The 15,626-nt window shown below is 37.0% G+C and overlaps 1 protein-coding gene across 1 annotated transcript; it reads right to left on the bottom strand.

The window, feature by feature from the left end:
* Positions 1-12,562: 12,562 nt before the first annotated feature.
* LOC137024806 (ladderlectin-like) lies at positions 12,563-15,496 on the bottom strand. The gene is made up of 7 exons (XM_067392695.1): positions 15,384-15,496; positions 14,745-14,844; positions 14,547-14,625; positions 13,946-14,040; positions 13,336-13,461; positions 12,947-13,055; positions 12,563-12,796 (listed from the first exon to the last, which is right to left on the bottom strand). The coding sequence occupies exons 3-7, from the start codon at positions 14,605-14,607 to the stop codon at positions 12,729-12,731; spliced, it is 459 nt and encodes a 152-aa protein (XP_067248796.1). The 5' UTR covers positions 14,608-14,625; positions 14,745-14,844; positions 15,384-15,496; the 3' UTR covers positions 12,563-12,728.
* Between the last annotated feature and the right edge of the window lie 130 nt (positions 15,497-15,626).

Raw genomic sequence — 15,626 nt, forward strand, 5'->3', positions numbered from 1 at the left:
AAACAACATGTATGGTAGACAATAGTTTAAGTACAGTGGACTTAAACATTAAATACAATTACTTTTTTTTAGTTTGACTTGTTATAATTTTTGAGGTGATTACATTTTAGTAAAATAAAATATTAATATTTTATCAATAAAATACCAACATACTAATACATATTAAAACAAACATCACAATATATACATATGTACATAATATACATTTAAATAAATAAATAAATTCATTATAGGCCTATATTACTAACACACTCACACACACATAATTATTATTACATGAATATGTTTTCCCTCTGATGAACATTTTCCAAATCAACCCAAAAATATTGCTGTATACACAATTACAAAAATTTTGGCAATACACTGCAAAAAGAGATGTGCCAAAAAACAACACACATGGCTGTGTTGACAGCATTTTGACACATGTTGTGTAGGATTTTAACACACAATGTGTATTTTTTTAAAAAAATTCGCTTTGGACAGATTGACACAATAAATGTGTTATCTCCTGGGCGGGCAGTTTGTGTTTATGGAAATAAAAACAATACATATATTTCATATGGTAGCACATAAAAAGCTCGATGAATAATGAATGAATGATCGAACTCTTTTCACTTCGGCCTGGTTTGAGGGGAATAGCGATGCTTTGGACCCATCCGTAAGTTACAGTAGATAATACTTGTTAAAATGCGTAGTGCTGAAAAAAATCGAAGTGTGATGTGTTCGCCAGGCAGAGCGCACGACAAGCTGTCCAGCACACCAGATCATTATACACACATAAAAGAGCATATTATAAGTGAAAATTTTAACATGGAGCGTTTGCTTTTCTGCATCAGGTACGATCACAGTGCTCCTGTAATGTTTTTTTGCGGTTGACCGAGTGAAATGTTGTCTGTTCTCATCGCATTACTTTCTACGGTATGAGTTTTCTTCAAGGACGTTGTTAGATTAACACTAAACTTATTTTCAAGAATTTGTTGATGTTGACAGAGATGAAGGTTTAACCGATTTCACGTCAAGCACAGGAGCCCTACCACAAATGCTGGAGAGTGCCGTCAAATCCAGGTAACGTATTTTGGTGACTTTTTTGGGCAATATAATTTGCAATCCATGTTCTGTCTATCTAATGCCTTGACTGTTAGGCCTTTAAATTTCTCATGATATAATAACTTGCAGCTTATTACATCATCTGACTATTTGATAGATATTAGAAATGAATGAATTTTGTTGAGATCAATACTTTGTTCTTCAATTTTTTGTTCTTTGATTTAATCAGCAGTGGAGATGAACATCGAAGGGGACTCCCACAATGGCTGAAATCTTTGAGTAGGCCTACTAATGCTGCTCGGAAATGCTGGGTGAGGTAGGTCTCATTGCATTTCAGTCTTTACTTATTTTCTGCTTTTACATAAAGGGATAGTTCCACCAAAAATCATTTATTCACCCTCATACTGTTCCAAACCTGTTTCTTCTGTTGAACACACAAGAAGACTGTAACAAAGCGGGACTGAGGCAAATCTTCCAGTACACAGGAACATGCAATCAAGACTTCGCGGTGAGGTGGTGTGTGTGCGAGTCTTTTATAGTCCTGGTAATAAGCTGCAGCTGGGTGTAGTGATTAGTGAGGAGTGTGCATGGCTGTATGTGGCGACAGGTGATTGGTGTAGAGTGAACATGTGACTGGCAGGGAGGATTGTGGGAAGTGTAGTCCGGGAACTGACAGGAGCAGATGGTGATCATGACAAAGACGTTCTTAAGAACATTGGTAACAGGACACTTGATGCTATGCATTGACTTCCATATAGTATTTTTATATATTTTTTGGAAGTCAAAGGCTACCGTCAACTGTCTGGTTACCAGCATTCTTTAAAAATATATTTTATGTTCAGCAAAAGAAAGAAACTCATGCAGGTTTGGAACATGAGGGTGAGTAACAATAACATTTTCATTTTTTGGTGTAATATCCATTTAAGATATTTTAATAGACAATGCAAAAGTTCTGATATTGTTAGTAACACTGATATATTTTGAAAATGTTTCCTCTTTTAAGCTCGATATTGAGCTTGGATAAATAACAGATGGAAAGACTGAGCCTGTAACGATGCGGGACTGAGACAGAGATCCAAATGCAGCATTTTATTAAAGTAGAGTGGTCGTACAGGCAGGGTCAAAACAGGAACAAACAGGAACAGTAAGGAACAGGCAGAGTCGTAAGCAGGGCACAGGCAGTAGATCGAGGCAGGCGGATATCATACACAGAACAGTATAACAGGCAAGAGTCAGGACAGGCAGCAACGGGTCAAGAATGGGTAACAGACAAGATCAATCACAGGCAGACAGGATACAAGGAAACGCTCAGAATTGTCACAAGGAATCAAGACTTCGCGGTGAGGTGGTGTGTGTGAGTCTTTTATAGTCCTGGTAATGAGTATCAGCTGGGTGTGGTGATTAGTGTGGAGTGTGCATGGCTGTATGTGGCAACAGGTGATTGGTGGAGTGAGTGCATGTGATTGACAGGGAGGATTATGGGAAATGGAGTCCGGAGTGAACAGGAACAGACTGTGATCGTGACAGAGCCGATATTATGTAAGTGTTAAGTCTTTGCTTACACACACATCTCTTGTTTAATTTATTATAACAAATATTCATTAATATGACTTGACGTGAAGGAGGACAGATGCAGGTAATTGCACATGTTGATCTCTGACTGCTTAGGTTTCTTTAGTGGAAATCTATGGAGCTGCTGTAAATACATAATAATGGTAATGGTACACAAAGTCTTAATGAAAAAAAAAACCTCTTCACTCTTATTTAACCTTAAAAACACATGCATTGAGTGTAAAATGAGGACCGTTTAGTCTTAAAAAAATAAATAAAAATAAACTTCATGGTTGATTTTGAAAATCAGGGTTCGTACGGTCATTAAAAACCTTGAAAAGTCATGGAACTTTAAAAGAGCGATTTCCAGGCCTGGAAAAGTTATGGAAAAATAAATAAACCAGAACGTCTTAGAAAAGTCATGGAAATCTGTTTCAAAATATTTATGTAATAGAATATATGTTTAAGTGATAATATTGGTTAAACAAACTTTGAAACTTTGTAAACATACTTCGATCCACCCGACCGCCGCATATAATCAATCACAGGTGTTTCTGTTGAGTGAGATGGCCAATCAGAAGCGTTCAGATTTGTCATCCTGATCATTTTCATCGCCTTGGCATACCAGACAGCTTAGAAGACCTAGATGTTGCAACAGAAACTATTGCCTCTGTCTTTTCCAGCACATTAGACTCAGTTGCTCCTTTGCATTTAAAAAAGAGTAAGGAAATTAATCCAATGCCACGGTACAATGAGCACACTCGGGCCCTAAAAACAGCAGCTAGAAAAATGGAGCGCAGCTGGAAGAAAACAAAACTAGAAGTATTTTGCATTTCGTGGAGAGAGAAAATGATTGAGTACAGAAAGGCCTTAAAAACGGCTCGATCTGCCTATTTTTCTAAACTTTTAGAAGAAAAAAACACAACCCTAGGTATTTATTTGATACAGTGGCTAAATTAACAAGACATAAAGCTTCAACTTCTGATGTTTCTAAAGAGCACAGCAGTAATGATTTTATGAACTTCTTTACTTGCAAGATTCATAATATTAGAGAAAAAATTATAACCATGCAACCGTCTACTACAGTTTTGTGTCAGACAGTGCATTGTAGTGTCCCTAAAGAAAAATTCAATTAATTTACTGCTTTAGGAGAGGAAGAATTGTCTTAACTTGTTAAATCATCAAAATCAACAAACATGTATGTTAGACTCTATACCAACTAAGCTATTGAAAGAGATGCTTCCAGAAGTCATAGATCCTCTTCTTAATATTGTTAATTCATCTTTATCACTAGGATACGTACCAAAAACTTTTAAGCTGGCTATTATTAAACCTCTTATTAAAAAACCACAACTTGATCCTAGAGAATTAGCCAATTACAGGCTGATTTCAAATCTCACTTTTCTGTCAAAAATACTAGAAAAGGCAGTATCATCACAACTATGTTCCTTTTTAGAAAGAAATAGTATCTGTGAGGATTTCCAGTCAGGATTTAGACCGTACCATAGTACTGAGACTGCTCTCAGTACTAGTGTTACTAATGTTACTAGTTACTAATGATTTGCTCTTATCATCAGATTGTGGCTGTTTTTCTCTATTAGTGTTACTGGATCTTTGTGCTGCAATTGACACTATGGATCACAATATTCTTTTAAATAGACTCAAAAACTACGTTGAAATTAGTGGAATTGCATTGGCATGGTTCAAATCATACTTATCTGACCGTTATCAGTTTGTAGTAGTAAACGATGAGAAATCATATCAATCACAAGTTAAATATGGAGTACCGCAAGGCTCAGTACTATGACCGTTGCTTTTCACTCTGTACATGCTACCCTTGGGAGATATCATTAGGAAGCATGGCGTTAGTTTTCATTGTGACGCTGATGATACTCAGCTCTATATTTCTTCACGCCCTGACGAAACTTACCAATTCGCTAAATTAACAGAATGTATAGCTGATTTTAAAAAAACTGGATGACCAGTAATTTCCTTCTACTAAATCCAGAAAAAACTGAGATTCTAATTTTTGGACCAAAAACTTCTTCACGTAATAACCTAGAATACTGTCTAACACTTGATGACTGCTCTGTTAAGTCTTCGTCGTCAGCTAGGAACCTGGGTGTGCTCTTTGATACCAATCTTTCATTTGAAAGCCATGTTACTAGCATCTGTAAAACCGCTTTTTTCCATCTTAAAAATATATCTAAACTACGACATATGCTCTCAATGAAAAATGCAGAACAGTTAGTTCATGCGTTCATGACCTTGAGGCTAGATTACTGTAATGCTCTACTGGGTGGTTGTTCCTCCCGCTTGATAAATAAACTACAGATCGTACAAAATGCAGCAGCTAGAGTCCTTACTAGAACTAGGAAGTATGACCATATTAGCCCAGTTCTGTCATCACTGCATTGGCTTCCTGTTAAACATCGTATAGATTTTAAAATCTTGTTAATTACTTACAAAGCACTGAATGGTTTAGCTCCCCAGTACCTAAGCGAGCTCTTAATGCTTTATAGTCCTTAACGTTTATTGCGATCTCAGAATTCAGGCCAGCTGATAATAACTAGAATATCAAAATCAACCGATCCTTCTCCTATTTGGCACCCAAACTCTTGAACAATCTTCCTAGCATTGTTCGGGATGCAGAGACACTCTGTCATTTTAAATCTAGACTAAAAACACATCTCTTTAACCTGGCATACACATAACACATTATCAATTTATATTTTCAAATCCGTTAAAGGATTATTAGGCTGCATAAATTAGGTCAGCCGGAACCGGGAACACTTCCTATAACACTAGATATACTCGTTACATCAGAAAAAGAATGGCATCTACGCTAATATTAGTCTTTCTGTTTATCCCGAGGTTTACCGTAGTCAACCAGATCTGGGCCTTATCCAGATGACACCAACGACCTGCGCCTTGACACGACCACAACGCAGCCCTGAAGTATCAGCAGAGATCGAGTCAACTAGATCATTCACTGTGAAGGCCTCATCAACACGACAGCAGCACAATTCCTCAACAAACCGTCCATACCGGCGTGATGAATAGGATCCTCAACTGGATGGAACTGAAATAAATACTTTGATTGTTGCGATCCTATCAGACTTATGATAGCAACCTGAATTGTAACAAAGCACTGTTCGCCAGAGGAGAACTGGCCCCCCCGACTAAGCCTGGTTTCTCCCAAGGTTTTTTCTCCATTTTAACATATTTGCCACTTGTTTGCCACCTGATGTCACCTGATGGGTTCCTTGCCGCTGTCGCCTTTGGCTTGCTTAGTTGGGGACACTTGACATTTGACTTGACATTTGATATTCCAACAGTATTCTTGACATTTATTCAACAGTGCTTTGATCTGCCTGCATTGACACTATTCTTTAAGAGCTGCTGTGCAGCCAAAATTTATGTACCAGTTATCAATGTAAAGCTGCTTTGACACAATCTGCATTGTAAAAAGCGCTATATAAATAAAGGTGATTTGACTTGACTCATCGCTGAAATTAAGAGTTTTGTTCAGTGCGCATGCTCTGTCTAAATTCTGACTGAAACTCACAAATTTTCCCATAATAAACAACAAAGTGCAGATTGTATGTAAGAGATTCATGTCGCAGTGTCATCAGCTTCTGTGATTTTAAAAGGAGTGTTTGTGAGAGTGCTTAAACTCGCACTACAACCAAGTTATGGACAGCTTCACAATCAGTCCCATTCTCTGCTCCCTCTATATACAGTTTATTCCAGTTAATATAATTTATTCATCATGCTGGTAAGATCAACTGAAGTCTTCATTTTCGAATTTGTTTCGAAGACTGTTTTATCTTTGTAGCCAGAGAATAACGTTCAGTTTCCCCAAACACAAAAACATTTTATGTATCTATTAATCAACATTAATAATCATTATTACAATATCAAGAGCATTAATTGACAAAAATGACTCTGTAAAGAGGTCCTGTTAATTTTATAATTTGAGTAACTGTGCTGTTCTATGAGAACATTCAATATTTAGTCCAAGTTAAAAGTTATAGTTAGCACCATCTTGTGTTCAAGTTGGGTACTGCATGTAATGTTGTAGAGTCCTTTTATGATGACATCATAATTACAAGACAGATCTCCAGCATCAGCTGTGAAGACCATGCGGTTATGGCTGCTATCATTCCCTGATTTAAGTTGGCCAGAAGGCACATTCGGTATGAAAGTATTTCTATATTGTGATTCTATGTGTTGTATATTTATTTAATTCTTTATATTTTATTTGCCAAGATGTTAACTTTATTGCCTTTATTGTGCAAATTGTGCAACCTTTTTCTGATTGTGCAATATTAGTAATTTTCTGCATAAAGAGCTTATATTTCTGAATTTTTTTGCATGTATCAGTTTTACATTATTCCAAGACTGACAGTAAAGTTGGAGAAAGGATTTCTTGAGTCTGTCATTATTGGAAGGCGTTATCTGTCTGTCAAATCAAGCAGGGCATTTGAGAAGAGGGCAGAACAGTAACATTAAACAGTCTTTGTAAATAAACATTTATGCTATTTCAGGTGCAGCTTCTGTTCCATCTTTGTAGTGTAAAGATACTAGGCAGATGCTAAAATTTTATTGGTAACACTCTATATAGTGTTCTGATTGACTTAAGTAATTGGTTAAAGCTAAGTATTTGACAAACAACAATACAAATAATCATAAAAAATTGCACTTATACATAAATAAAATGCCCCAGGAAATTAATTGCAAAAAAAAAAAAAAAAAAGTTTATTTCTGACCCTGGCATGGGGTAATGTCTGGCAGTTGCAGTTTGTATAGGTGTAAATTGCAGAAATTAATAAATAAACAATACATTTAAATAGGGATGTTATCTTGATGATTGAAGGTTTTCCAGTGAGATGAATGGTAAATAGGACTAGGAGGCAAAGCTGTTTTTAAAACTTCTCAGTTACCAAATTTTGTATTCCAAAAGTTTGTCTCTAGCCCTGCAACCTTGTAAAGTTACAGTCAGTGTTACTGTACACTTTTTTTTTTTTAACATTATTGCCTCCTATTGATGTATGTTAATCTGTTGCTAGGGTCAGACACAGTATTTTATGTCACCATCTTACTGGTGTGCCAGCATTTCTTTTGTATTAAACTACATAGCTTGACATTAATTAGTTAAGATATGCTGTGATTTGACATTTGAACATGGATTTTTATTCTTATTTTACATGTATCCACAGGCGTTTCATGGAATATTAGGTCATGAATATTTGCCTAAAAGTAATTGAAAAGTCATGGAAATGTATTGGTAGAAATGTTTATGAACCCTGTCTGGAGTCTTAGGCTGATTTGGGGCCCTGAAGAAGTTTTGACATGCCTTGACATTTGAGCTTTTTACAGTAGTTCATAAACATATTAATGGACAAAGTGTCATTACACTATATACAGCATGAACTTGGCTACCATAATATGTGAGGAACATGTATGAACATGTTTGTATTTTTGAAGGAATACATTTTATGCATAGTTATTGAAAAATAAAACTTAAGTCACTGAAATAAGGCCAAAAAAATAAAATTAAACCTGTGTTCACAAGACTTCTGGGTATTGGAGGTTGTAGAATAGAATTTTTGCTTCAAAATGATGTAAAAATTATCCTGCCTACTCGTTCATATAAAACAATATAGATATTTAAATTTTGTAAGACACATTTTGTCTTCATGAATAATGCTGTGATTCACACCTGAGAAGACAAACGATTTGCATAATGACGTATATAATGAGGCCTTTCAGTCAGGTAGGCTATGTGAAAAAACCCTCTGTAATCATGTCTCAAGCTCATCATGCTGTATACCAAACATACAGAAAAAAACAGCAATACTGTGAACTTACAATTTAAAATAATGGTTTTCTATTATATACTTGTCATGATCACCAGTAAGAGTGCTCTATCAGCCACTAGAGGGCACTCCATCCCGGACTCTTATTTCCACCCGTTACATAAACTACATATCCCATAACACACTGCCTGGACTTGTCATCACTTCATTGCAACCAGCTGGATTGTATTATGTTATTAGTGTCTGTTTATTTATACTGAGTTGTTTCTGTCTTTGGTTGTGGTTACATGCAATGTTACATGCACTTTTGGTATCCCTGGTTTTCTGTCTTTTGTGTGTTTTTGTTTGGACTGACTTCTGGATTTTTGACCTTTTTGCCTGTTCTTGGATTACGATTTGGAATACCCATTAAACTTCTGCTGCTATTGGATCCTATCTTCTTGATTTTGTGTGCACCGTGACAATACTTTAAAATATAATGTAGTTCTGTGATGCAAAGTGTCTGAACATTCATGTTACCTTAATGTCATTTCATATAACCTTTTAGCTTAAAAGCATGCAGAAAACATTGAGAAATATTGATGGATTCTCATATGTTCATGTCAGTTTTCTATACAGAGTAATATTTATTCTATATGTATTGTCATCATTATGAGCGCTGGAAACTGTGTTTTTGATTCATACTTGCAGCCAGAGGGCGCTCTGTGCACCTTTAGTCCACAAATGACTCAGTGAAGAACAGGCATACCATGTGACATTCCAGGAACTAACAGAGGCCTACAGAGATCGCTATAATCATGGCTATAACATGCAGATAAACACTTTTGAAGATAATAAATACATGATTGCGACAATGTATACATGTATTGTCTCAGAATTTGCGTCTGAATAGTGCTTGCTCCGTGGGTGTGGCTGAATTAGCAGATAATGAGCTGAATCATGGGCGTCTGACATGGCTCTCTTTTATACAGATTACATAAACATAGAATATTTTTTTTCGATTTGACTTACACATTTCAGTGTTTCTTTAGACATAAGTCAAATTTTTCTGTGATTAGTATTCACTAAGTTACAGTTCATTTTCTGACAACTATCAGATTTGACTTCGTTCAGAGGGAGACGACAGATCATGCATCATGTTAGGTTCTTTATTTTGCAAAAAGCCAGAATTGCCAGAATGAGCCAGTCATCGAGGAAGTTGAGAATGCGAACGCCCTGTTCCTTGAGCAGAACAATGGCCACCTCCGCAACCTTGGTAAAGACGTGGGGCGACAGGGCCAGCCCGAAGGGCAGGACTTTGTACTGATTATGCCCGACCCTCAAACGCAAACCGTAGGAAGGGTCTGTGTCGAGGCAGAATCAAGACATGAGAGTATGCGTCCTTCAGGTCGATCGCTGCAAACCAATCCTGGGGACGGATGCATTAAAAAATGTGCTTCTGCATAAGCATCTTGAATGGCAGCCTGTGAAGGGACCAATTCAGGACACGCAGATCCTGGATTGGCCGTAACCGACCACCTTTCTTGGGTACAATGAAGTAGGACTTAGGACTTCATATCAGCTGGAGGGACTGGCTCGATTGCATCCTCCGCCCAGAAAACAGGTGCATTGTCCAGGGACACACGAGTGTAATGGACACCCCCTGAACACCATGGAACGCCGGACGAACTGAATCGCATAGCCAGAGGAACAGGCTGGAAAGCAACAGCCAGGCTCCCAGACTCAGCGGGACAGCGGGACCAAAGGCACCACAGACACTTCTGTGCGGCTGAGAACTGCTGGGCAAAGCCTGAGACACGAGGGAGTCCAGGAACCGATACTTATCGGTCTCCCTCATGTCCTCCAAGGTCAGCCAGAGGTGGCGCTGCTGCGCTACAAGCATAGCCATTGCTTGACCAACAGAGTGAGCCATCACCTTAGTTATCCGGAGGGTGAGGTCAGTGGTGGCGCGCAGCTCCCCCAGCAGCTGTTGGTCAAGACCACCCTGGGGCATGTCCATGAGCACTTTGGCCTGATAGACCTGTAGCAGGGCCATGGCATGAAAGGCAGAGGCAGCCTGTCCGCAGGCTCTGTAAGCATTCTTTGCTTTCTCAAGCTTGATGAGAATTTATAGGCCTGGGATGGGACCATCATCCAGAGTGGTGTAGGCAGAAGAGGGACCAGGCCTGGCACGAACGCTATACGGCTATGCGGTCACTACTGACGTGACCGACTGAAAGGGAACTCATTTTCTCCTCTAACTTTAAAATCCTCTGATATCGGAGGATATGAACACTTTACAGTTGGTTTTGTGACTGTCAGTCATTCTCTTTAAACGCTACTGAAGGTAGAAATGTGAATACCAATGTCGTAACTTTATGCCAGTATCTGCTTTCGTGGAGTCTATATAGTATAACTTACATCACAAATGAGGTGTGAGTTTGGTCTTTTATATCACTGTACTTGTCCATTAAGCTGTGTTAAGAGTTTTATATGTCCTGATGGCAGGGGAATCCTATGAAGTATGAGGAAAACCCTAGTATTACAACACAGTGCCGCAATATAAAGTTCAGGAAACTTAACAACAGAGAGAAATATATGTCTACCTCAGATTTAACTTTGATCTGTATATCAACATTGGGGAATAATGTTATAATCTTGTTTACTGGAGAGAAAGCTGCTAACATGTAGCCTACACAGGGAAAGTAATCGGGAAGATGCTGAATTAAACATAAATGCAGCTTTTGTGTCTTTATCAGCTTTTCTGCATATACTGTCCCTGATAATCATCATACGTTCACTTACCGCTTGTTATATTTCTTTAAATCCGTTTTTATGAATGAATGATGACTTACTAACTGTTGCTCTGGTCTTCGTAAACAGCCGCTAGCGCCACCTGCTGGTGAGGACGACTAACAGCAGATGGAGATCATGCATCTGCACTCTACTGCTTTTCCTGCAGCTCCCGGATGTGAAATGTTGAATTTTCTGCCGAATGTGAACCACTGAATTTGTGGAAGTGAAATAAAGTGGACTGGAAATTGCCAGTTTGAATATTATAGATTGTATTTTTAAACAGAATTAATATTTTGGAAGTAAAATCTGAAAGGTGAATATAAATTAATTAACTTTTAATAATGAAAATGTGTGTGAAATGTTTTGAATTGAAATATTCATAGCTTAAATATACAACCATGTTGAATTTCAGCACATAAAGATGCAAGACTGATAAATACAATGCTTCAAAATGCAAGCACATTTAATTAATTTACTTCCATACATGTATAGTGATAACTGTTCACATTAAACCATATCGATTTTTTTTTTTTGGGTGAATTTCAGGTCATCTCTGCATGTAGAGAGAAGAAATGGGGGAAGAGGGGGTAAAAAAAAAGGCAATGTAGATTAAGGCAATGCTGAGGTTTGATCAAGTCAGATGGGGATGCTAATTTTGAAGAAAGAGTTCAAATGTTAATTTCCTTTGCTTTCTCAGAGAGAAGTCCTCTCTTGGTCCAGACAGTCTGGCACCAGTCTTACAATTGTATGAGCTGTCCAAGCATTGTGAATTTGGAGCACAGAAAGACGAACACATTCACGACAGACTTGTTATTGGAATAGAGGACCGTTCGCCTACTGCTTTTTGCCTGCTATATAGTAGGGAAGTATGCGGTTCCAGATTTAGCTGAGATAATGAAAGAAAACCTTCTCTGATGTTGGACATTGCCCTATTCTGGCATGAGAATAATTTTCTCCTATAATATTTCAGCAGTCATATTCTGTTTGGTTTCTATCAGCTGTTTAGATTCAGAACTAGCAATGCCATAATAGTGAATGAATCACTATTGACCTGATCGGTCAAACAGGTACAGAAATTGTTTGCGATTCAGTTTTTCACACCAAAATAGTAATGGGATATTTTATAAGACAGAAAACAAAAAGAGCGCTGGATGAGGGTGATATTTGCCTAGGAAACAAACGTGCAAATGTCTTCTAGTGTTTGTCAATGATGAAGCAGCTGTGTGCAGCTTCCTTAAACTCCTCCCATGATGATTATGTCATTTAATATCATTCTAATAACCATATCCTCAAACCTTGTGACACAATATTCTTATTTTTATACATTTATTTGATTTAACTCCACAACACACATGATTTGCTTTATTAATGCTTTTATTGATTAGAGGAGTGTTTCAGAGAAGGTATTGAGAAGAGATTAAAGCTTAGAAAAGATTCAAATGAAGTTTAATGTTAAAATATCATTTTTTGTAAAGATAAAATCACAAAGTGTAAAATCAATGTAACTATGGAGCAGCATGACTGCATATGATCTCAAGCATCTGTAACACAAAAATAGCCTATTTGGCCTGCACAGGTCCAGTCGTTCCAGCAACGGTTAGCTGTAGGGTGGAAAAATAAATTAAGTTATTCTGATCATTATAGGCACTTTGTGAAATCCAAATGAGCCATTACATGTTACTGTGAAATTATGAAATTATAGTAATGTAAATTATTATGTGAAGTATTCAAAAACCAGACTGCATACTTACAGGTCGAGCTGATGTCCACACAGTTCTCAGTACCCACATTGTTAGGTTCTCCAGCGCACCAGTTGGTAAAGTCATTCACAGTACCATCAGTCCACAACCACTGTCCTTCCTAAAGAGCAAAGACATGATTATAAGAGTGCATTACTGTACTCAGACTTCAGTACAGAGCTAATTAATTTCAGCTTTATCCCATCTTCATTAGAACATTTAAATTTACTGTTTAGAGCAGAAATTCCAGTCTACTAATTCTCAACTAAGTTAGTTGACATGTAGACGCAACGTTACTTATAATCAACAGAATCTGTTAAACGGACCATCAAAAAACAAGTGAAACTGAAATTCCAGTCTACAAATAAATATATCTCATTAGTACACACAATTTAACTTACTTGTTCACCATCATGAACACCAATCCAACCACGTGAGGAAGCAGTAGGCAACAGACCCAGCAGAAACTCATTTTCCTGTTTATTATGCACAGATGCGAGATTCGCACCAAGACTTTGGCAGTTTCTCTAAAGAGACAGATTTTTTTTATTGTCAATACAAAATCGAATCTTTTTAGCTTAAAGCATAAGTGACTTTTTAGTCATTTTCAAACAAAGTCTGATTGATTATTTGCACAGTATTAGATTTCTGTATTGTTTATTTGCAGAAAAGAAAGGTTTACTTTAAAAATAATAAAAATCACCATTCCCAGTCTCTAACTACTATGTACTAACATTTAAATTAATCAACTGATTCAGTACACGTAATGTTTAGATACATGTTTTGCATTGTAAAAAAATACCTGCGTGTAATTACATCTGTAATTAGACTAATGATTACACTGTATCCACCTCAATAGCAGCATGTGATTTGTATACAATAGTGCAAGTGATTTGCAATACAACATCAACACAAAAAAGTACATTGTACCATATTGATTTATCTAGATGTAGTGAAAGACACTTAATGTAAAGTTTGAACAAATCACCTTGTTGTAACTCAACACATTACCTCTGCTGTGATAAAGTTAACCGACTGAGGGAAGTACTTGAAGCACCGGAGTCCAAAACTTTTCCATCCAGCGGGGCATTTTATGACTAAATCAACTGCATCCAGTACATAAATGTTAGGGCATTCGTAATATTCACAGCAAAGTATGTTTTTATTTTTTTCATTCTTATTTTATGTAGTTTATTTTATGTTTGTGTGATTTAAATTAAGTGTACTTTGACACTAGGGCTGGGCGATATATCGAATGCTTTTGTCACACGCATTTCGTCAGTAAAGCTGGTTCCCTGATTACCGCTAAATCGCCATCACCTGCTTTCAAATGGAGCGACATTTAATAGACAGAGCCGTAGTTCACTGGCGATATGCGATATGAACGCGATATTGCGTGGCTTGTCAGTGAACTACGGCTCTGTCGCTCCATTTGAAAGCAGGTGATGGCGATTTAGCGGTAATCAGGGAACCGGCTTTACTGACGAAATGCGCGTGACAAAAGCATTCAATATATCGGCCAGCCCTATTTGACACTGTAAATCCCTCAATAATCATGTAAATATTAGTAAATGGAATAGAAAGGGTTTTTACAATTAAATGTTTTGGTTACCTTCTGCATTCCCCATGGAGAAGATGATGAAAAGAAGCATTAGACTTCTCAGCACTGCCATGATGAACCTGAAATGAACCTAAAAATGAATAAGCAGGAAAAGTTAGATGTCTGCACTCATATGTGGATTCTCAATGTATTTTAAAGACAAAGATCATTTAGAAATGTTATTCAGTAAGTTTTGTTCCCAAAACTCACCTTGGTTTCGTTGTCTCCTGTAGAGTCTCAGAGGAAGATTTTGTGAAGATCCAGAAACAGCTCTGCTTTTATACTTTACTTAACGTCAAGTGTGTGTGGGCTTATAGTCACAAGGATGACATGTGATTGTTTGATATGTAGAATTTATGTACACAGAAAATAAAATCCTAATATTGGAGAACGGTGTAAAATGAGCCTGTAGAATAAATGTTAGTTCAGCCAAATATATTTTAAATGTATTTTAAGTATTTGTTAAGTGTTAAGGTAAATAAAGGACATAATCCCCATTAAATATTTGAAATAGCATAAATTTTGAATTATAGTCATTTCATTCTGTATAAACTTTGAGAAATATCCAATACTTTTTTTGTGAACAGTGCCTGTTTATAAATTCCGAATGTGTATTTCTAATTCATCCTATTATCTGATCTAGGAAAGAAAGAACATCAGTTTACTGCATTTAAACCATCAAATGTAATGACAAAATTAAATAAAAAGTAGGCCTGAAAATGTTGACTCAATCAAACACAACGGCAGATGGCAGGAAGGGGCCAGTTGTGCTTTTAGGGGGCACACTTTATCATTTATCTTGAAGGTATAGTTGACCTAAAAATTAAAAGTCTATCATCATTTACTCACCCTCATGTCGTTCCAAATGACTTTCGTCTGTTGAGGAACATAAAAAGGTGTTTTGAGAAAAGTCACATTGTTTCCTGAAGCATTCAGTTTTTCCACTTACAAATTCCGGCATGTAAAGAAATATTGCATCTGCCATGGGCCGAACGCGACAGGCTTTTAAAGGGAATGGGAGATGAGTAGTGCTGGGCGGTATACCGGTTCATACTGAATACCGATATTTATTTTTGTTATGATATGAATTTT

Source organism: Chanodichthys erythropterus, chromosome 8 (genome assembly GCF_024489055.1).
Source record: "Chanodichthys erythropterus isolate Z2021 chromosome 8, ASM2448905v1, whole genome shotgun sequence".
In the NCBI taxonomy this organism is placed as follows: Eukaryota; Metazoa; Chordata; class Actinopteri; order Cypriniformes; family Xenocyprididae; genus Chanodichthys; species Chanodichthys erythropterus.

What these genes read in the sequence shown, in the direction of transcription:
- LOC137024806 (XM_067392695.1), bottom strand. Translation starts at nt 14,607, where the DNA reads ATGGCAGTGCTGAGAAGTCTAATGCTTCTTTTCATCATCTTCTCCATG. An exon ending in CTCCATGGGGAATGCAGAAG is followed by an intron (nt 14,041 to 14,546) that starts GTAACCAAAACA and finishes TACTGGATGCAG; the next exon opens with TTGATTTAGTCATAAAATGC. An exon ending in GTGTTCATGATGGTGAACAA is followed by an intron (nt 13,056 to 13,335) that starts GTAAGTTAAATT and finishes TTTGCTCTTTAG; the next exon opens with GAAGGACAGTGGTTGTGGAC.